The sequence below is a fragment of the Chaetodon trifascialis genome, chromosome 7 (assembly GCF_039877785.1).
Source record: "Chaetodon trifascialis isolate fChaTrf1 chromosome 7, fChaTrf1.hap1, whole genome shotgun sequence".
Classification (NCBI taxonomy): domain Eukaryota; kingdom Metazoa; phylum Chordata; class Actinopteri; order Chaetodontiformes; family Chaetodontidae; genus Chaetodon; species Chaetodon trifascialis.
This window is the reverse complement of record NC_092062.1, coordinates 1,407,358-1,431,879: the sequence shown is the minus strand read 5'-3', so window position 1 is coordinate 1,431,879 and position 24,522 is coordinate 1,407,358. Positions and strand designations below refer to the sequence as shown.

The 24,522-nt window shown below is 40.6% G+C and overlaps 1 protein-coding gene across 1 annotated transcript in view; it reads right to left on the bottom strand.

Moving 5' to 3' along the window:
* The window catches only part of preb (prolactin regulatory element binding), a 46,405-nt gene that overhangs the window by 9,201 nt on the left and 12,682 nt on the right, over nt 1-24,522 (bottom strand). Inside the window, exon 4 of the mRNA XM_070966166.1 lies at nt 21,173-21,426. Coding sequence (XP_070822267.1) covers nt 21,173-21,426 — 254 coding nt within the window. The remainder of the gene's footprint in view (nt 1-21,172; nt 21,427-24,522) is intronic.

The following is a 24,522-nucleotide window of genomic DNA, read 5'->3' as shown; positions in this document are numbered from 1 at the left end:
TCCTATTGGTTATGATAACATTGGTTCTAATAATGTTTTATTGAACAATTACACGTCTGATACCTGGAATTAAGAAACAGCAATACAGTAGCAACTTCTTGACAGTATAGTAACCCCACTTTCAATCAGTTATTAACTAAATTACTTTGAAAGTGAACACTCCCAAATCTCCAATCTAGTCAAGTTTCATTGTGTCAGCTGAACCAAGAGGTCAGTCAGTCTGCAAAAGGTACTGCAGAGTTACAAATGTTTATCTAATACATTTAGTCTACACCATCATTTTCATAAAGTGGACTTGTTTAAAACTGTCAGTCACCCTGTGCATTCTGTTGTAAAACTGTGTCTAATATAGTAATTGTGGCCCCTGAACTTTACACTATTTCATAAATAGGACAGAGAGCCAAAACTATGAAAATAAGACCAAAGGTTAAAAAAACAAAACAAAAAAAATATCCTTTCCTTGAAACACTGCATCATTGTTGGTGACAGACATTGTGCTTTTCTAAAATAATAAAAGGCCAAAAATATACACTTAATAGCTGATTAGTGTGCAAAAGAGCTTCTCTGGACAGCCAACCGCGAGCTGATCCACTTTACCTCTAACCTTGAAGTGGATGAGCTACAGCACAATAGTGGTACAATTGCTACAATTGTATTGCATCTTGGTACAAGATGCAATATCATTTGCATCTTCATTTTCATATACTTGCATGGGCATTCACATTAAAATAAAAATGGAAAAGCTGTTTAACATTTAAATTTAGAAGTCATACCCTGCTGTACAGTTGACAATAATAAAATGTTTATTCAAATTAGAAAATTGGAATGCAATATAAACAATGTAACCTGAATTTTTTTATTATTTCATTTGTGCAAGCAATATTTAAGTCACAATGAAAATCAAATTGATTTCTTTTTAATAATTTGGAAATGAAAACAGAATTTAATATTTCATTTTCAAAGTCTTAAAATTTTCAATCGAAGACTAGAAGACCAGGAACATTTTAAGAGATAACTGCTCGAACGATTGCTAGGAAGGCAAATTAAAACCCATGTTTGACTGCAAAAGACTTTCAGAAAGATTAAGCAGACTCTAGAGTGGTGGTACATTGATCTACACCTGCACAATTATGACCTTCATGAAAGATTTGTCAGAAGAAAACCCTTCCTGTGCCATCACTACTAAATTCAGCATTAGAAGTTAGAAGCCTGATAAATTTTGGAAACAAGTCCTATGGACTGATCAGGTTAAAATAGAACTTTCTGGCTGCAATGAACAAAGGTTTGGAGAAAAAAGGAGCACAATTTCATGAGAAGAACACCCCTTCAAGTGTTAAGCATGAGGGTAGAATTATCATGCTTTGGTCTTGTATTGCAGCCAGTGGTAAGGGGAACATTTCACTGGTAGAGAAACAGAACTTTTGATCAAGAGGGCCCAAACTTTGTCACTGCATATTGGGATCCAGAACACAGTGCTTTCATGGTTTCTTTCACATTTATCAAATACAACTCTACATATAAGTTGCAATAATACAATCTCTGAGTTTTCATATGTAACGTTTGATTTACCCCAGGAATCAGTCCTTGGCTTTCTACATATATGCTTGGTGACATCAGTTGCAAACAGTGTTCATTTTCATTCCTGTGCTGATGATACACAGCTACATGTACTAAAACAGTTCCTACCAGGAGGATTTAAGTGTTAATATTGATGGCTCTAATATTTTCTTATTATAAAAACATTTTTTTCATCTTAGCGCTATTGCTAAATCCATGCATTTGTGTCTTCCAGACTTTATTAGTGTTATAACCTTTTCAATGGTCTTCCGAGTTGTGCTATTAGAAGTCTTTAGCTTGTTCAGAATGCTGCAGCTACAATCTTAACAGAAACTAAAAAATTCATCATCATATAACAAGCATTTTGGCCTCTCTTCACTGTGTTTCCAGTGTAAGCTAGATCTGATTTGAAAACTCTTCTTTCATCATAAAAGGCCATCATGCCATTTAATCTAGTTTACCTCTATGAAGACAAACAAAGCATTTACAGACATCAAGCTAGGGTACAGGTGAAAGTTCATTGAGAATTCTATTGATATTTATCCATGGTAAATCTTGCAGGCATCATGAATAATATGCAATAGACTGAACTTTTTTTGTTTAGTTAATTTTGCATGTAAATATTGTCCACCATAAAGCAGGTTAAGTCTTTGTGAATGAAGTGTCAAATGCCGTTTTCATTGCATTTTCATATTAACCGCGATTTAAATATTGGTCGCATAAACAACTTTGAAAATTAAAAAACTGTTTCACAAAACTAGAGATTTCATAAATAGGGTTAGCTTTCCATAGTAATTTCAAATGAAAACATTTTCCCACTGGCCAACAACAGCCAAAAAACAATTTCCTTCAAAGAAAAACCAAACATGCCCAAAGAGCGCAAAAACTCTATATATTAAACCAGAGTTTGCTGCTCTCTGATGCACACTAGTCTAAGCCAGATACTTGAACTTGGAACTAACACAGCTTATAAGATCACTTTTATCTATAAACAATAACATTAAACATTAGATACAAGAAAAATCAGTTGCATTCATTTCTTATGGCCCTTTATGCAGCTTTTCCAGAGTAATTTACCTGTCATGTTGTTTCATTTCATATATTCTTTCATTACAGCCACACTGTCTCTCAGATACATCTTGTCTCAAAATGGTGAAGAAAAACTAGTCCACGCATTAGACTGTTGGGGGACTGCTGAAACACCAAGCTCCTCTGTTTTTCTCTCCAACTAAGGCATGTTACTGGCTTGGCGTCTTTCCCGGAGTCTTTGTGCTTTCTCATCTTGCAGGGTTCCATGGATATTGATTTAGCCTGGATTGTAGATGATAGCTATGTCTCCTGCCATGGACCTGCCTGACATTCACTGAAGCAGCTATTAATCTTAGTCATACTTTCATTATTATTAGATCCAGAGTGTTGTATTATGTACACTTACACTCTGTTACTAATATGTATGTACAGCTCTGGAAAAAATTAAGAGACCACTGCAAATTTTTCTGAAATCAGCATCTCTACATGTATGACAGCCATTCGATGAGGTACTCATTAGGTGATCACCTAAACCAAATCTTATTTAATGAGGAAAAGTATAGAAACCACTGCTGTGGTCATCACTATCCTCTTGCAATAGGATGAGCTGGATGGCAAAAACAGTGCTAGTAATACCTCAAAAGTAACTGAAATAAAAAAATAACTATTGATCATGCCGAAAGAGTTGAAAAGAAAAGTTTTGAGTTTGAAGGGTTTAATTTTGGCTTTACTGGCAGAGGGATACGGTGAGCATCAAATGGCAGCAGGGGTGAAGTGCACAGCGAGAACGGTTAAAAGCAGGCTCCTAGGGGCAGAGCTCAAGTCGTGTAAAGCTAGAAAAAAGCCCTCACTAGAGAGCTGGCAATGTAGTAGGTTGTGCTTTTTATCAGCTCCTCCACTCCAACTTGATACAAGTATTTAACACTCCTTTTTTGCACTTTTTGACGGTGAAATTTGTTTGGAAAACCTCAAAGAATGGTCAAGCCTAAGAAACCAACTCAAACTACTCGAGTCTCCTTCATAGATCGAAGACAATCCGCCGACTGAGCCTGCTAACGCTAGCTCACCTGGCTCGACCAGCCCCGAACATGCCCATAGAAATGCACCAGAGGAGGATGACTCCTTGTCGCCCATCCTGGGGGCCATTAGATGGATGGAAATCTCTATGAATGCGAGGTTTGACAACTTGGAGACAACTCTCGCTGGGGTTAAAAATGCAGTTGCGTCCTACACTTTTCCCATTATAAACCTGGAAGAATGGCTCAAAGAGTTTGATGGATGCCTGGCTGAACTGGAAAAAAGCTATGATGACCTGTATGTACAAAATAAACTTCTGAAAGCCAAAGTGAACGATTTAGAGGGCCGCTCAAGAAGACAGAATATTAAAATTATGGGTCTGCCAGAGAAAACTGAAAGAGGCTCTCCAAACACATTTGTGTCCGACTTGCTACCTAAACTCCTGGGAGCTAAGCATTTTGCCCGGGGAATTAAAGTGGACCATGCCCACTGCATCGGCGCACCAAGCAACTGGTCATGAATCATGATTGCCGGAGAAGATAATCTGGGCGGCTCCCAACAAAGGTCCACTAAATTATGATGGGCAGCACATGAGCATCTTTCCGGACCTCCCAGCAGAGGTGATGAAGAACCGCAAGGAGTTCGAGGCAGTTTGACTGACACTTGAGGAGACCGGTATCTGGCATGGGTTTCTGTTTCCTGCAGATCTGATTTTTACTAATGCTGGTCAAACCAAAATATTTGAATCATCAAAAGGCAGCTACCTATGTTCACAAACACATACAGCCTCCAGCAGCTGAAGGCACCAAATGACGGGTACCGCCAACGTGATGGGATATGGTATGATTCACACAGGTTTGCCTGCACCAGTGTGTGTGTGTGTGTGTGTGTGTGTGTGTGTGTGTGTGTGTGTGTGTGTGTGTATATATACACACACACACAGGGCTTAACAAATTTATTAGACCACCTGTCATAAAAACGAGAAAACATAAATATTTTAGAAATAAACAGTCATAGTCAAATAGTCATTTTTTTTGTAATAACCAAAAATTGTTTTTATGTACTTTTTGACGGTCTCTTTTGTTTTTGAGTTCCAAATAGTTACTGGCTTTAGATTAACCTTTTGTGCAATCAATCTTTGAATCTACTTAATCCCAAATTTGTTCAATAGGATTCAAATGCGGAATTTGACTTGGCCAATTCATCAGTTCCAGTACTCCAGATTCCTTTTTTTTTTTGGTCAAATAGTCTCTGCACAGCTTTGAAGTATGCTTGGGGTCATTGTCTTGTTTATATATGAACCCATGCCCAATCAGATTCAGTCCAGAAGGAATTCCATGATGCACTAAGATGTTGTGGTAGACGGTCTTGTTCATGATACCATTGATTTTCACTAATTGGCCCACGCTGTTCCACAAATAGAACCCCATATCACAATGGAATTCCCACCGTGCTTCACTGTGGGTGCAATGCATCTGGCATCAAAACATTCTCCAGCTTGTCTGCGGACATAAACATGATGATACTGACCGAAAAGTTCAAACTTGGGACTCGTCTGTCCAGAGTACCTTCTTCCAGTCATGAACAGTCCAGAGTTTGTGCTCCCTGGCAAATCTGGGGCATTTCTGGATGTTTGCAGGCCTCAATAATGGCTTCTTAGCAGCTATTCTTCCCCTTAATCCTGGTCACATTACCATCAAGGAACATATCTGTTGCCCGGACATTGAACTGTTGGCTGTTGGGCTCAGACCATATTATTTGCCCATGGAGTTTTCACATGCCATTATCGTTGCTGTTTACATTCCCCCCTCTACCAACCCAACGTCAGCATGTGACGTCATTCACTCCACCGTGGCCTGTCTGCAAACTCAACACCCGAGTGCATTTATCGCTATCTCGGGTGACTGCAACCATGTCACCATGGCAACAACACTGCCCAATTTCACTCAGTATGTGAGCTGTCCTACAAGAGAGGAGAGAACCCTGGACTTGCTGTATGCTAATGCCAAGGATGCACACAGCTGCTCTCCCCTCCCCCCTCTGGGCAGGTCAGACCACAACCTTGTGCACCTCACTCCCTGTTATGTGCCTATGGAGAAGACTGCCTACGACCACAAGGACAGTGAGGAGATGGTCAGAGGAGACATATGAGAAACTGCAGGGCTGTTTTGAGGCGACAGACTGGCAGGCACTCTGTGAGCCGCATGGGGAGGACATTGATGGGCTCACAGAGTGCATCACGGACTATATCGCTTTCTGTGTGGACTCCACTGTCCCAGCCAGGACTGTCCATTGTTATCCAAATAACAAGCCATGGGTGACAAAGGACATCAAAGTCATCCTCAATGAGAAAGAAAGGGCTTTCAGAGCTGGTAACAGGGAGGAGGTGAGAATGATACAGAAAGAAATGAAGGTGAAAATCAAGGAGGCTAAGGAGAAATACAGGAGGAAGCTGGAGTGGAAACTCCAGCAGAACAACTCGATAGAGGTCTGGAGTGGTATGAGGACTATCACTGGCTTCAGAATGACCAACAGGAGAGGAGTTGAAGGCAGCGTTGACAGGGCCAATGAACTGAATCTGTTTTTAAATAGATTTGACACTTCAGGCCTGGCTCATCCCCCCTCTGACTCCTCTGTCCTGGACAACCATCATCAACCGCTCCCCACTCCACCCATCCTCCTGTGTGAGCCCTCTTCACACCTGCTCAGACATCCAGAATGACTTTACTCCCCAACCTGAGGACTACACTCCTCTCCCACCTGTCACCTCCACAGTGTGTGGAGGTGACAGTGAGTGGTGAGAAGACAGCTGATGAGACTCCACTCAAACAAGGCTCCAGGCCCTGATGGTGTCAGCCCCAGGGTGCTCAAAGCCTGTGCCCCCCAGCTGTGTGGCGTTCTTCACCGTGTCTTCAACATGAGCCTAAGTCTCCAGAGGGTCCCCATGCCGTGGAAGATGTCGTGCCTCATTTCTGTGCCAAAGGGCCTCAAAGGACTACAGACCTGTGGCACTGACCTCCCACATTATGAAGACCCTGGAGAGACTCATCCTGGAGCAGCTCTGGCCCATGGTCAAGCCACTCTTGGACCCCCTTCAGTTCGCCTATCAGCCCCGACTTGGAGTTGATGACACCATCATCTACCTGCTCAACTGTGTCTACGCCCACCTGGACAAGCCGGCGAGTACTGTGAGGATTATGTTTTTTGTCTTCTCCAGTGCATTTAACACCATTCGTCCAGCTCTACTGGGTGACAAACTGACAGCTATGCAGGTGGATGCCCCCCGAGTGTCCTGGATTGTGGACTACCTGACTGGCAGACCACAGTATGTGTACAAAACTGTGTGTCAAAGTGGTCAGCAACACTGGGGCCCCACAGGGGGCTGTTTTCTCTCCCTTCCTCTTCACTTTCTACACCACGGACTTCAACTACTGCACAGAGACCTGCCACCTTCAGAAGTTTTCTGATGACTCTGCGATAGTTGGATGTATCAGCAAGGGTGATGAGGATGAGTACAGGGCTGCTGTGGACAACTTTGTCACATGGTGTGAGCAGAACCATCTGCAACTAAACATGGCAAAGACTAAGGAACTGGTAGTGGACCTGAGGAGAACCAAGGCACCAGTGACCCCTGTTTCCATCCAGGGGGTCGGTGTGGACATTGTAGAGGATTACAAGTACCTGGGGGTACATATTGACAATAAACTGGACTGGGCAACGAACACTGGAGCAGCCATTGAAACCATCATCCGCTATGGAATGTCGACATGGTTTGGTAACCTGTCCGTCAAATTTAGATCACAACTCCAAAACCTGATCAAAAGGGCAGGTAAAATAATTGGCATGCTGCCCCCATCTTCTCTACAGGGGATATTTGAACAGACAGTTATGAAACAAGGTCAAAAAATCACCACAGATCCGAACCACATCCTCTACAAAGAGTATGAACTGATGCCTTCAGGCAGAAGGTACAGGATACCAAACTGTAAGTTGAACAGGTACAAATTCTCATTTATCCCACTATCAGTCAAGCTACTTAACAGCAGGAAGTGAAGTGGATGTGTGTTAATGCACTGCTGTGAGAAGAGGGGAATGTGCAATAATGTGGCATAGGCCATTGCTGCTGTGGTTAATTTCTTTATAGGCATTGTGAAATCATTTCATTTATTGGAGGATATAGTGTAAAAATTTTGTTTGAATTTATTTATCAAGAGCAGTGTGCAATATGGATTGGGGGTAATGTGTGGATTGTGTGTTGTATGACAATTGTGGTTTGATTGTATATGTGGGGCATGGATCTGGGTTGGCTGTGTGGCTGTGGCGCCTTGAGTCTCTTGTTTGTCCAAGATGAATTTCTCCCAAGGGAGACAATAAAGATTTATCTTTATCACTGTTGCTCTCTACAGGAAGGGCCAGAGTTATCTCTATTTTCTGAGGCGACTGAGGTCCTTCAACATCTGCCGGACTATGCTCAGGATTTTCTATGAGTCTGTGTTGGCTAGTGCTATTCTCTATGCTGTTGCGTGCTGGGGCAGCAGGCTGAGGCCTATATTTTGTTGTATATTTTGTTTTTTTATATATATTCTCAGTATAAATATCTTGCTTCTTATATTTGCTTGTATACATACTTTTTCTTTCTCTTTTCTTTCTTTTCTAATTTCATTCTAATTCTATTCTTGTAAGGAGCACCTGCAACAAAAACAATTTCCCCTTGGGGATCAATAAAGGAATTCTGATTCTGATTCTTTCAGCCTGCTTCCGTCACTCATCTGCTTATGGTCATTCTGGAGACTTTCTCAGACTCTGATCTAGAAGCATTCATCTCTGCCTGAAGATCAGCAGTGGTCTTCCTTCTGTCTCTAGTACTTAAAATCTTGAGGTGTCTGATATCTGCTTCAGATAACTTTCATTTCCTGCCTCTTCCTTGGCGCATTTTGGAAGTACCAGTCTCAGCAAATGACTCCAAAGCATACTTGACCACACTGTGAGAACACTTTATGTCTTTCCCTATTTTACTCAGAGACCATCCAGCATCATGAAGTGCTTTAATGCGGACTCTCTCAGTGAGCGCTCGACGTTTTACTACTTTGAACAGGAATGAAGAATTTCAAACTGAATTCACATTTTTATACCCAAATTTGAACTGGCTCAGTGGGCTTCTCTGAGAAGTCAGAAATTAATCAAGCATAACATTCAACCACTAAAACTAATCTTTCTGTTCAGGAATGCAAGTAAATAACTATAATTCGACATATTAATCAAGAAATAATAATGTGGTTTACTATTTTTTCTTTTTTTTGTCAATCAGTAAATTTGAAAATTCATGGATAACAATAATAATTAGTTAAACCTCTCTTGAAGAAAAACAATTTGGACAAATCAGTACCAGAGAACTATAGACCAGTTTCCAACTTGCCATTTTTAAGTAAGATCCTAGAAAAACTTAATTTTAACCAATTAGATGATTTTATGACCTCGACAAACGCTGCTGAAATATATCCATCTGGTTTTAGAAAATATCACAGCACGGAAACAGCACTAGTGAAAATTGTCGATGACATCAGGTCGAACATGGACACAAAAATGCTGTCTGTCTTGGTGCTCTTAAATTTGAGTGCAGCGTTCGCAGATCATAACATTCTTTTAAACAGACTCTCTGATACTGTTTTTAACAGGTTCAAATCATATCTCGCTGACAGGAAATTCTATGTCACCATGGGGGAACACGCATCTAGTTTTTATCAAATGAAATGCGGGGTTCCCCAGGGGTCAATTTTAGGTCCAACCCTTTTTAACCTATACATGCTCCCACTTGGAAATGTCATCAGGAGGCATGGCATCAACTTTCACAGCTATGCAGATGACACACAGCTTTTCATTGCTGTGTGTCCTGATAACACAGGACCACTTGATGTCCTTTTTAACTATATTTCAGACATTAAATCTTGGATGGCAGAGAACTTTCTACAGCTCAACCAGTACAAAACTCAGGTTTTATTTATTGGTACAGGAGACCAGAGAAAGAAACTGGTCTTTTAGCCCATGTCAACAAGTCACAAATCTTGGTATAACATTTGATGCAGAACTTAATTTTGAGGCTCATATAAAGGATGTCACAAGAAAGGCATTTTATCATTTAAAAAACATTGCCAAAATACGCCAGTTTCTCTCTCAAGCCAATGCAGAGACACTTATTCATGCTTTTATTACCTGCAGCTTTGATTGCTGCAATGCTCTTCTTTCTGGTCTCCTTAAAGAGTATTTTCCAACTACAATTACTTCAAAACTCAGCCGTTTGAATGCTGACGAAGACCAGAAAGAGAGCTCACATTACACCGATTATAAAGTCTCTGCATTAGCTTCCTGTGTGTTTTAGAATTGATTTTAAAATTATTTTATTGGTTTATAAAGCTCTTAATGATCTTGCCACTTCTTATTTATGTAACTTGCTAGCTAACTTGCTTATTGCTTTAATATTTAAAAATTTTCTCCTGTGTTTCCTTTAATTTCTTTTTAATTCAAGACGGTGTGTCCGCAGTATGTCATGATGTAATGTGAGTGTTGTTTGTGTGAGTTTCTGATCTTATGTGTGTGTGTGTGTGTGTGTGTGTGTGTGTGTGTGTGTGTGTGTGTGTGTGTCTTTATTTTATTTATCTTTGACTGTAAAGCACTTTGTGCTACATTTTCTTATGTATGAAAAGTGCTATACAAATAAAATTATTATTATTATTATTATTGTTAGATTTTAGCATTAAACATATTTCGGTTTAAGAGCTTCTATATATTGGTGTATTAACCATTAAAGAAACATAAAAAATGATTTTGGTAATTACCAATGCTGTTAATTTAGGGCACCTTTGGCAAAAACGTAAGCTTGTTAAGCACTGTATATATATATCTATGGACAAATGGACCAAATGATTGGTGAGGCATAAGCCTACATGTTCTTGCAATAATTGTAGAACTCAGACCCAGAGTTAATGTTCAGTTATGTTGCCTTAACGATATGGCGTCTGTGTAACATTACTATTATTTATTGTTGTCACTATGACTAGATCATAAGCTACAAAGACATTACTTGCTCTTAGAGGGAAAAAAAATGCTTCACATTTCTTATTCTTAATTCTATTGGAAACTTAAAAATAGGTTCTAGAATGCTAATTGATTGATTCAAAAGGAGTGTTAACAATACACTTCCAGGAGGGTGGTAAGGGGCTGAGACGGGGGATAAGGTGTTAGGTTACCTTTTGCTTTTGTGCTTCTTTATTGCATGTATTCCTAGGCTCCTTTCTCAGCACCTCCGCTGCCATGTGGGGTTTACATTACCCCTTGCAAAGCAAGGAGTTTGGGGGTATTTTCTTTCAGTTTGGTTCATGCTGTACTCATCATACTTTGTATACAATGGCATCTTGCATTTCTATGTTGTAAGATATTCTCTCACTTACATGATTTGCATGCTGATATCTTGTTTTTGCAAGAGACACATATTAAACACACAGAGGCCTTTAAACTTAGGTGTAGCTGGATAGGACAAATTTTTCATTCAACTTTTTCTGCCAAGGCACGCGGTGAGACAATTTTAATTTAAAAGAATATTCCCTTGGAGGGGGAGGAGCTTCCACATGGAACAGACATAGGTCCTGACAGCTCCTGTTTTCTTTCAATTATTATATGCACTTACTTGCAGTTGATCCAATTTAGCCCAACATAGTTAAATAGTCGGCGGTCTCTTCGATCCTACTAATATACAGCTCTAGTAACCAGAAAAAAACAAAAACAAATTAGAGAGCAATGAGCATGGAAAAAAGACAGCTAAGCAACAAGCTAACAAGCTAATTGGCAAAGCAAGATGGTAACGGATGATGGTCGACTAATAGCTGAACTCCTCCGCGAAGAACTCCGGCTCTCCCGTGAAGCTATCCTGACAGACTTCAGGGCAGAAATCTCCTCCCTCCAAAAGGAGCTGAGGCAAGAAATTGAGGCTATACGGTCTGAGACATCAACAAGCCTTCATGGGCTTCGCCACGAGATGGGAGAGGAGATAAACAGACTTCAGCAGGAGCAAGCACAGAGGGTCACCGAACAAACCGAAATAGTAAACAGCCTCACCGACGCTCAAGACCACATTCAGCAGCTGGAACGCCTTGAGGATTCGAAAAGTAAAGCACTGACACAACTGAAGGAGAAATGTTTTGATCTCGAAAGCCAGAGTCGGTGCCAAAACTTGAGGTTTGTCGGCATCGTGGAGGTGGGTGAAAGTGCTTGTCCCACAAAGTTTAGGGTGGAGCTTATTCTTGAAGTCCTGGGAGCAGAAAACTTAACCTCCCCGGTGGAGATAGACCGAGCCCACCACTTGCTAGCGCCGAAACCAAAAAAAGGAGCCCGACCAAGACCATTCATCGTTCGGCTGCATTATGCACATAAAGAGAAAATCGTTGGGATCACAAAAGGTAAGGGCTCCTTCACCTACCAGGGCACACTGATACACATCTACCCAGTCTGGCCGGCCGAGGTGAGCAAGCTCCGGCCTACTTTCAATGGAATAAAGGCAAAGCTCCAGGAGGCGAAGATCAACTCCAGTCTCTACTATCCGGCGGTCCTTGCTGTCAACCTGAATGGTGTCTGGCATACATTTGACTCCCCACAAGCTACGGAGGATTTTTATCAGGTGAATATATCTCCGCGGCAGGATGGAAGATTCCTTTCTCCCAATCTGTTCTCTCGATTTCTACCGGCGGCAGCTCGAGCCATATAAACTGAGATAAACAGCGGCTGAATTACCACATGACAGGCGGTCAGAGGCCCTATGGAGACCTAGGCTTTTCCTTATTTGAATCCAGATTCTAATAGAGTTAGTTACCACTGGGTTTGGGGTAAAATTAGAGGCAGTCAAAGGGAGTTGGGAGCAAACCAGGGAGTGAAGGGAGAGTTTAGAGGATGCTAGTTCCATATCCACCCATGCAGGGTGCTCTTCAACTGCTGAGTTAGTAATCCAATATGAAAGTTTATGAACATTACAGGACCAGTAATAGTGTAAGAAATAGGGCAATGCTAAGCCACCAAGAGCCTTTGGGAGCTGTAGGACTGATCTTTTGATGTGTGGATTTTTATTGCCCCAGAGAAAGGAACTTATTAACTGATCAAGCAAGCTAAAAAAAGACTTTTTAATAAGGACGGGGATATGTGAAAAGAGACATAGAAACTTGGGTAAACAACCATTTCAACTAAACTTACATGACCTACTAGCGATAGTGGGAGACCAGACCATCTATCAAAGTCTAATTTACACCTCTCAAAGAGAGGAGAGAAATTTTTGGAGAAAAGTTGATTAATTGAATTTGTAATATGCACCCCCAAATATTTAAATCCGTCTGTAGCATATTTGAAATGGAAAAAAGATTGGGTATATTTCTGGCCAGAGAGTTGATTGGAAGAAGTTCGCTCTTGTGGAGGTTAAGTTTATAGCCTGAATAGGACCCAAATTTGTCAAAGATTCTTAGAACCATGGGGAGAGAGGCAGCTGTATTAGACATGTATAAAAGGAGGTCATCGACATGTAACGATAATTTATGAACTTTACCAGCTCTGGTGATGCCCTCAAACCCACCATCCTGACGCAGCCAGATGGCTAGAGGTTCAATAGCTATGGCAAATAAGATGATGTGGTCCTGTTGGTCTGTGACCCCCGGCACTCACTGGATCGGTTTGCAGCCGAGTGTGAAGCTGCTGGGATGAAGATCAGCACCTCTAAATCTGAGGCCTGGTTGGTTGGTTCTCAGCAGGAAAACTGATGGATTGCCTACTCCGGGTAGGGAATGAGTCCTTGCCCCAAGTGAAGGAGTGCAAGTACCTCGGGGTCTTGCTCACGATTGAGGGGATAATGGAACATGAGATTGGTTGGAGAATCAGAGCAGCGGGGGCGGTATTGCGTTCGCTCTACCGCACCGTTGTGACGAAAAGAGAGCTGAACCAGGTTTGTGATTGAAGAGGGAAAGCTATGTAATGTCCCCCTGGTCTTGGTTTGTACATACACTCCCAATTTTGATGATGCTCCAATTTTATTTTATCACTATGGTCTTCAGTTCCAAATTTGAATTCACATCATTTGATTATGGGGAGAGAATTCAATTGCGTCTTAAACACAAAACTAGACAGACCTTCCAAAATTGCCAGGCCACCTTGTAGGGCAGCGGAGAACATTAAATCTTTTCTTGAGGATTTTGGTGTTGCTGATCCTTGGTGGGTTTAAAAATCCAAATACTCGTTGCTTCTCCTTCTCCCCTGTCCACCTATTGTACTCGTAGATTGATTACTTTCATATTGATCGAAAACTCTTGTCTCATGTTAAACACTGTAATTACGAAGCAATTGTAATTTCTGACCATGCTCTTCATATACTACAATTAACTTTTCAGCATAATACAGCTGCCACCTGGCGATTTAATAACTTATTGCTGACTGATAATGCTTTTGTGTCATTCATCTCTGCCCAAATAGAGCAATTTGTTTCCATTAATGATAATGGGGAGGTCTTGAAGGGGACACTCTGGGAAACTCTTAAAGCCTACATACGCGGGCAGATAATTTCTTACAGTACTTCCTCTAACCGATCCTGTCTTCAACATCTGTCTGAGATATCAGACGAAATACAAAAAATTGATCGTCAACATGCTGAAACACCCTCACCTGATCTCTACAATAAGAGGATTTCCCTGCAATCGGACGTTGACCTCCTTTCCACTGCTGAATTAGCTAAATTATTACTGCAGACTAGACATAGATTATACAAACAGGGTGAGAAGGCTGGGCGTTTACTGGCTCATCAGATCTGCCGATAAACTGCGTCCAGACTTATAACGGAGATTTGCTCAGCTACAGGTGTAATACGTACTGACCAACAGGAAATGAACAATGTATTCAAATCATTTTATTCAAGCCTTTATACCTTCTGTTTGCACTCTCTATTGAGCCCTTGGCTGGTTATGATGGGATCTATAAAGAAGTGATTGAAAATAGTGTCCTTATATGCAGACGACTTGCTTTTATATGTTACAAACCCCCACAAATCTATTCCAAACATGTCTATTTCAAATGAATATGGTGAAATTTCTGGTTATAAACTAAATTACTCTAAGAGTGAGCTTTTCCCAATCAATAAGTCTGCTCAGAGCCTCTCATATTCCCACTTCCCATTCAAAATAACAACAAATTCTTTTAGATATTTTGTTTGTGGTGACAAGGAGTATGGCTGGTCTGTTTGCTGCAAACTTTGAACCGCTACTTGAACGCACTATTCATGATCTGGAAAGGTGGTCAAATCTCTATATCACCCTGGCAGGTAGAACCAATGCTATAAAAATGAATGTCCTTCCAAAATTTTCATTTATATTTCAAACCATTCCTATAGTAATACAGAAGTCTTTTTTCATGACCCTTGACAAAATTATTTCTAATTTCATATGGAATAAAAAAGATACCTACAATTAGGAAAGCCTATTTATAAAAGCCAAAACCAGGTGGAGGATTTGGACTACCTCATTTTCAGTTTTATTATTGGTTGTGTAATATTCATGCTCTCTCATTTTGGGTTCAGTTTGAGTTTGGAACTTAATTTTTGTGGTTTGACATCTCTGACTGCCCTTTTGTTTTCTCCAATGTCTTTATCATTGCACTATGTTAAGAACAACCCCACTGTGACCCAATCTTTGAAAATATGGTCTGCTGTGAGAAAACAGTACTGTTGGCATAATGGTTCTCTTCTCACTCCTGTCTATCCAAACACCTTTTCACCCCGTCCGTTATGGATGATTCTTTTAACATTTGGAAACATAATGACATAATCAATATGAAGGCTCTATTTATAGATAAAATATTTCCCACCTTTTTACAATTACAGAAGAAATTTCATTTACGGCAATCACATTTATTCAAATTCTTCCAAATTCGTAGTTATGTTAAAACGAACACACCCTCTTATCCCAATCTGTCTGAAGAGTCCCCTTTGGAAGCTCTGTTTTCTTTCAAACCCTCAAAGAGGGGAGCTATTTCCTTCATTTATAATCTCTTGTCCGATCAACAAAGTTTATAAAGTCTGTGTGGGAGGGTGATTTGGGAGTGACCTTGACAGCTGAGCAGTGGAAAAGATTCCAAGGGGGGGTGCACACAGCCTCAATCTCTGCTTGACATGGCCTCATCCAATTTAAAATATTGCATTGCCTTCACTTTTCCAAAGATAGACTCTCAAGAATATTTCCGGATGTGGACCCATTGTGTGACAGACGTGGGCTCTCACCAGGCTCTCTGGTACATTCATTCTGGCTTTGTCCTAATTTACACACCAATTAGAGCTCAATTTTTAATATACTATCAGAAGTTTTCAAAATGGTGGTTCAGCCAGATCCCATGCCATTTTTGGTGTAGCAGTAGAGAACCATAAAAATCTTTCTGGAGCCAACCTGAAAATCACAAAATTTGTCAAAAACTGATTCTTCTTAATTGGAAAAACCCTCAGCCACCAAGCTGGACTCAGTGGCTGAGGGAAATTATTCAGTTTCTTAAACTCGAAAAGTTTAGTATGTGGCTCCTCGGATAACTTTGAGAAAATTTGGAAGCCTTTCATGGACTATATCAGGGCTAGGCTTTAATTCCCCTCTTTTCTTAAATGCTCCCCAGATGCAATGAACATCTACTACTTATCCTAATTTCATCTGCCTCATAGCCCAGCATAATGTGCATAATGTAAATGCTTGACTGTTTTGTTTTTGTTACCATGTCTACAGTAGATTTTGGCGTGAAGTTTTCAACTTCTACTCTGAGATTTATGGATATGATCTCCCTCCAGACCCAGAGACAGGCATCCTTGGCTGATCTCACCAGCTCGAGACTCTTAGCCAGTGGAAGGCTCTGTCAAAACAGTATGGGATGATATTTTTAAGAAAATCAAGAAAGTCTAGAACAAAGATATATCTCCAAGTTTTGAAGCCTGCCTCACAGAGATCATAAATACCTCATTTATTGAAAAAATTAAATTTGCGTTGTCAGGGTCAATCAGACAGATTCCATCAGATATGGGAACCATTTTTTGATCATATTACACAGCGGAGAGGGCTGTCTTTACAGACTACAGCTTTCACCTTTTTTTTTTCTTTCCCAACCTGCTTTGGGGGAGGGGGCCGGGAAGAAGGGGGTAATTGTTTGAGTTGTAATGTACCTTGATGTTCTGTTCTGAAAATGAATAAATAAAGTATTTCAAAATTAATGAGAAGCAAATACGAGCCAGGCTGAGGTTTGTATACAACCATAAGGATTGGACCACAGAGGACTGTAGTCATCTTCTTTGATGAGTCCAATTTTCAGCTTTGTCACACACCTGATTGTCTAATGGTTAGAGAGAGACCTGGAGAGGCTTACGAGCCACGGTGACTCACACCCTCTTTGAAATTTGGTGGAGGATCAGTGATGATCTGGAGGTGATTCAGCAAGGATGGAATTTGGCAGATTCCTCTTTGCGAAGGACACATGAATCAAGCCATGTACAAAGTTATCCTAGAAGAAAACTTGCTTCCTTCAGCTCTGACAATGTTCCCTAACTCTGAAGACTGTTTTTTTTCCAGCAGGACATGCTCCATGCCACACATCAATCAAGGTGTGGATGAAGGACTACCAGATCAAGACCCTGTCATGGCCAGCCCAATCTCCAGACCTGAACCCCATTGAAAACCTCTGGAATGTGATCAAAAGGAAGATGGATGGTCACAAGCCATCAAACATAGCTGAGCTGCTTGAATTTTTGTGCGAGGAGTGGCTTAAAGTCACCAAACAGCAATGTGAAGACTGGTGGTGAGCATGCAAAGATGCATGAAAGCTGTGATTGAAAATCAGGATTATTCCACCAAATATTGATTTCTGAGCTCTTCCTAAGTTAAAATATTAGTATTGTGCTATTTTAAAATTAATATGAATTTGTTTACTTTCATTATTTGAGGTCTGAGAAGACTGCATCTAAATGTCTTCTCAGACCGCAAATAAATGCTCTAAATGACAATATTTTTATTTGGAATTTGGGAGAAAGGTTGTCAGTGGTTTACAGAATTAAACAAAAATGTTCATTTTACTCAAACACATACCTATAAATAGCAGAATCAGAGAAACTGGTAATTTTGCAGTGGTCTCTTTTTCTATTAGTTCTATTTTTTCCAGAGCTAGCTATATATATACACACACACACACACACACACACACACACAAACACACACACTACGCTAAAATATATTAAATATAGTTAAAAGTCTATTATTAGAGCTGTCACTGTTACTGTCCACCCTCTGACCCCTCCCTCATATATACAGTGCATTCGGAGAGTCTTCACACCCCTTCACTTTCGCCACATTTTGTTATGTTACAGGCTTTTTCCAAAATGGATTAAATTCATTTTTTGCCTCATCAATCTACGCACAATACTCCATAATGAAAGTAAAAATGGTCTTTTAGAAATTTTTGCACATTTATTAAAAATAAGAAAATGAAATATTGGATGTACATAAGTACTCACACCCTTTACTATGACACTCAAAATTGAGCTCAGGTGCATCCTGTTTCCACTGATCATCCTTGAGATATTTTTTACAACTTGATTGGAGTCAATTTGTAGTAAATTCAATTGATTGGAAATGATTTGGAAAGGCACACACCTGTCTATATAAGGTCCCACTGTTGACAGTGCATTTCAGAGCAGAAACCAAGCCATGAAGCCAAAGGAATTATCTTTAGACCTCCTCAACAGGATTGTATCGAGGCACAGATCTGGGGAAGGATAAAAAAAAATTTCCGCAGTATTGAAGGTGCCAAAGAGCACAGTGGTGTCCATCAGTGTTTCCTCTACATTCATTTAGGAGTGGTGCACCGCCATTCCTAAATCCTAGCCGCCGCTCCTTCAAATTTTTCTTTTTTTTTAAAAAAATTGTCGCATTACACCACCGACGCATGTCTCCGCCTTCACAGCAGAGTCCGACGTTAGTTACTCGCAAGAGCGTGGCCTTGAAAGTGACATCACATCAGGCACCCAGGCACCAGGTCAGAGAGTCAGAGGAGTGTCGTCTTGGAAAATAGGGCAGCGACTTACCGGAAAAAAGGTAGACTTATTAAGCTCTTGTTCGCAAAATGCTGATGTCCAGCTAACGTTACATAACATATCGGTAGCTTAAGTGAATTGGGCCCGGTGCCAACTCAGTGTCGCTAACATGAGTAAACTGATAGCATTAAGCTAATATCTACACGCCATGATGTTACTGCTGACTGCATTTTCAGAAGAGCTTGTTCAAATATTTGTCTAAGAAGAGAAAGACAGCTGATGAAGATGACGCTAGTCAGTAGTGATGTGTCGGTCGCAAACGAAACGGCTCTTAGAGCCGCTTTTTGAAGTGAACGATCAAAGCGGAGTCGCTTCTGGGTTTTTTTTTTTCCCTCGACTTTTTTTCCCTTCAAGCCGCACATGATTGGTCAACTACAACTGTGGTGGAAGGGAGGAGGGGGGAGGAGTGGGGGTTACAAACACAGCGCACACACACACACACGCACGCACTCACACACACGTCACGACACTTTCGTGGCAAAGATAATGTCTTGGCCAACGCTTTGTCGCACCTATAGGCAGTTTACTGAACAATGTCTACAAAAACATCAAATGAACATCTTTGTCTTCACATTGGTCTTTCTTTTACAGAGCACATTGTCCAGTAACTTAGGGTGGGGGTGTTATGCGCTCCTCAGCCTGCTGGTGGTGAGCTGTAAGGTGACTAACCTTTTTCTTTTGCTCCGCCCCTTTTAAGGTGGAGATGGAGGGTTCCTGATTGGGGGCAGGTCTTAAAGGTGCTGCGGGACCTGTCTCACTCTCTCTCCTTCCTGGGAAGCAGCAGGAGCTGCAGCAGCTTTCAGTTGCATTGCTTATGTTGTGTTCTGATTGTTTTCTCTGATGGGTCCAGTAGTCATGTTTTCGTGGTTTTATTTTTCTTTCAGGGTTTAGTGGTTATGTTTGCAGGGTAGTGGAAGGATCCCAGATTCGACGGCCCTATGTGGGTTGGTCTGGAGCTCCTTTCTTCCTTTTGTTTAGATTGGCTGGCCCATCAGTCCTTTTGTTTGGTTGAGGTTGTTGTTTTTTTTGTGGATTGGTTTATTTGTATTAAGAAACTTTTTTGTTGCTGCTGCTGGAAACAAAACCTCCTCATTTTATTATGTTCGACTTCTTTGGGTGAGCCTTGATTTGGGGGTCGTAACACACACACATTCAGCCTTTAAAAAGCAATTTTCAACTGACCATTCATTTGTTTACGCCGCCACAGCAGCATTGGTGGCAGCATTGAGCTGTGGGGATGTTTTTCAGCGGCAGGAACTGGGAAACTAGTCAGGATCGAGGGAAAGATGAACGGAGCAAAGTACAGAGAGATCTTTGATGAAAACCTGCCCCAGAGTGCTCAGGACCTCAGACTGGGGTGAAGGTTTATATTCCAACAGGACAACAACCCTAAGCGCACAGCCAAGACAACAAAGGAGTGGCTTCGGGACAAGTCTGTGACTGTCCATGAGTGACCCAGCCAGACCCCAGACTTGAACCATATTGAACATCTCTGGAAAGACCTGAAAATAGCTGTGCAGCGACGCTCCCCATCTAAATTGACAGAGCTTGAGAGGCTCTTCAGAGATGAATGGGAGAAGTACCCCGAATACAGGTGTGTCAAGCTTGTAGCGTCATACCCAAGGCTGTAAACACTGCCAAGGGTGCCTCAACAAAGTACTGAGTAAAGGGTGTGAATACTTGGGGTATTGTGTGTAAACTGATGAGACAAAAAAAGGAATTTAATCCATTCTGGAAAAAGGCTGTCATAACAAAATGTGGGGAAAGTCAAGGGTGTGAATACTTTATGAATGCACTGTATAACACAACCGGTCAAGCCAGATGACTGCCCACCCAAAGCATGGTTCTGCTTGAGATTTCTGCCTGTTAAAAGGAAGTTAAAATCCTTCTCCTAAATTACAAAGCCTAAATTGTCAGGCACCATCTTATCTTAAAGAGCTCATAGTACCCTATTAGCCCACTAGAACACTGCATTCCCAAAATGCAGGATTACATGTCTAAGTCTCCAAAAGCAGAATGGGAGCCAGAGTCTTTTGCTATCACCACCCAGAGCCTAGTTCTGCCTGAGGTTTCTGCCTGTTAAAAGGAAGTTTTTCCTCGCCACTTTGGCTAAGTGCTTGCTCGTGAGGAAATTATTGGGTCCCTGTAGATAAAGAGTATGGTCTGTACCAGGTCTATATGGAACGTTTCCTGAGACAACCTCCATTTGATTTGGTGCTAAATAAATAAAATGGAATTGAATTTAACCACGATAAGACAGCAGGGCTCCACAAAAAGAGGCATTTCCACCAGCTAGCTATCACATATTGACTTTCACTTCACATCCATACTTGAGTTCAAAAGCAGTGTCCTCATCTCCCAAATGGATCAAATTAAAGTCTTACATGCATGGCTGGTCTAATCCTCATCAAGTGAAAATAACTACTGGACAGTGTTTACCTCCCAAACTCGGACGTGTCCATCTGTGCCTCCTGTCAGCAAAAGGCTCAGGTCAGGACTGAACCTGACCACCTTCTGGAGTGGGTCCTGAGGGTTCAGATCTGACTGCACTTCAGCCAAACCAATCACAGAAATGTGGGCCGTCTCATCTTTCATGACAGATATATCTCCAGACGCTGCAACTCCATCCTGTCCACCTTTGTCTCCTTTCCCAGCTCTTCGCCTGGCATCACCCTGCTGCACTCTGTTCCGAACTGCACACATGACACAAATTTTTACTGGATGACAAAGACATCTGAATGGAAAACACAGGGGTGGGGGGGGGGTTATGAACTAAGATATAGGTTTAGATGTGCACTTTTAAATATTTTAGATTTACTAAACATAGAACTGAAATATTTCAAGCCTTTTTTGTTTTAATTTTGATAATTATGGCTTACAGTTCATGAAAATCAAAAATCCAGTATCTCAAAATATTAGAATATTTCATAGCACAGTAATACCAATAGTAATATGTTTTTTTTGCACTGTGGGCAGGTGCCAAGTCCTAATGGGAAAGAAAATCAGCATCTCCATAAAGCTTGTCAGGAGACGGATGCATGAAGTGCTCTAAAATCTCCTGGTAGATGGCTGAGTTGATATTGGACACAGTGGACCAGCACCAGCAGATGACATGGCACCACAAATTATCACTGACTATGGACATTTCACACTGGACTTCAGACAACTTGAATTCTGTGCCTCACCACTCTTCCTCCAGACTCTGTGACATTGATTTCCAAATGAAATGTAAAATTTACCTTTTTTTTTTTAATCTCATTCAGGAGTGGCTTGACACTAAGAATGCAACACTTGTAGCCCATTTCAAGGACACGTCTGTGTGTGGTGGCTCTTGATGCACTGACTCCAGCTTCAGTCCTCTCCCTGTGAAGCTCCCCCACATTCTTGAATCGGCTTTGCTTGACAATCTTCCAAAGGCATCAGTTCCCTGTTGCTTGTGCACCTTTTCTGACCACACTTCACCGTTCCAGTGAACTTTCCATGAATATTCTTTGATACAGCACTCTGTGAAAAGTCAGCCCTTTCAGCAATGGGGTGTCAATGAGTATCTTCTGGACAACTGTCAAGTCAGTAGTCTTCCCCATGATTGCGGTAGTGTGTACTGACCCTGTTTCAGGGCATTCATACTGCAGAAATAGTGATTTACTCAAACTTGAAATGAAATATTCTAATATTTTGAGATATGTTTTATTCTATTTTTTTTAGCTATAGGCTATATCAAAATTAAAATCAAGAAATCAAAACATTTTAGTTTACATGTAATGAGTCTAGAATATATACAATATCATTATATATCTGTTGTAGAACAGACAATTACACACTTAGAGGCTAGGGAAGCCCTTATCCTAAAATAATAGTAATGCAACATTTTTATCAGATTTCTACAAATCCAAGATTTAGTGCACTGTGGTTTAAATGGAGTTTCGGAAGGAGATGCGCAATACTGACATATTATGCATGTCTGATAATAGGGTTGGTGGGGGGGATGTTCCGTCATTTTGTTTTGTCAATTTGTCTGCCTCTGAAGAACAATGGCTGCGGTGTGACAACAGACTCTAAACAGCGACCTCACCCAGTAGCACAGCGAGGCCAGCAATAGCATAGAGAGGTAGTGTAGAGCTTGTATGTAGAGCTTAGTCTTAGTTCAGTGAAAGACAGAAAACTGAGAAGGCATACGGGTGTATTTTTCTGTGTAATAGGTTTAACAGTGTAGCCACACTGAGGAAAATAATAACTGGAGGCTGTGTAGTGTGAACCAAGACAGCATAAATCTTTACTGCTTCCAACACTGCCAAGCACATTACAGATTCACTCTTTCTGTTTTTCTACCTTTCACAATAAAAGCTCTGGACGTACATAATGCATTATTGCTTGCAAATGTGAGGTTAAACTCACTCAGAACATTTCACTAACAGGCATCTCAATAAAATAGCTAACAACAGCTTTAAGAATATTCCCTGATCTGATAACCAAAAACTTCTGTAGTCATTTTGATTTTTTTTACAGAGCCTCTTCATTTCACCAGCTTGTTTTCCACTGAGCTGTGATAAGATATTGCACTAGTACAGTGACAGATGTGGAAAGAAAATTAAAAGAAAATACACCTTCATCGTGCAGTACTTGATACAGCACTACCAGTGTCTGAAGTCACTTTAGAAATGATTCAACTTAAATTTAGAAAAATGTGTAATTTTAACCAAGTCTTACTTTCAATATTTGGACATTATTATTACAGCCTTGATGGCTTCTTATTCTGTTCAGGTTGCATGAGTATATTGTATATACTTTACCTCACTGAATTTTATGTTTTGCGACTGTAATAATCTAATTTTCCCACAATTGTTTAATTTGATGTCATTTCAGATAATAATGACTCTGATGATGATGCACATGACTCAGTTGAAACTGACCATTCCCTGCTCATAACCTGGAAAACCCAAACCAATTGCTAACCAGCTTTGTATTACCAGTTATTCAAGATCACTGATTTAAGGCTCAATGGTATTTGGAAACCCCAAGAGAGTCGGAATGAGCCGGACAAGCTTTGTGATACAGGCCCATGCTATATTTTCAAGCATCTTTTTTTTCCAAAAAATTTTTTCCTTCGGTTTGTTGATCTCTGAAAGCCCTGTGAGAAGCTGACTGTCCTTACTGTTGCCACAAAGTAAAAACACATTTTTAGAAATATCAAGAGAGATAACTTCTCTCTTCAACCATCACTATGGGTAAATATTAACTTAATTCATTCAAAACTGGTAATAACCATACATTACAAAGATGCTATTATGGGCAAGTAAAGATGCACTCATAGTACTTGCAATCAACAAATGAATCAGCCATTTAATAAGTGCAACATACATAGCATATTTTGATATCCTTTTTCCAACCCTGATTTTAAAAAAAAGTAGGGATGCCATATAAAATGTAAATAAAAACAGAATACAATAATTTGCAAATGAAATGTGTTTACTGACAACAGTTTTCCAAAGTGTTCCCAAGCACATGTAGTAAAATCCATTACACAGTCGTGTTTCACAAAGTGGTGAAGCTTGCCCCATTTTTAGTCTAGGAACAATGGGGGATACTCATTTCATATCCAATCACGATACTATCACCTGTTACCAATGAACTTGTGGAATGATCCAAACAGGTGTTTTTTGAGCATTCCGCAACTTTTCAAGTTTTTTGTTGCCCCTGTCCAAACTTGTTTGAAACATGTCACTGGCATGACATTCAAGACAAGCATTTATTTACAACAATCAATGAAGTAGATGAGGTAAAAAAATGAA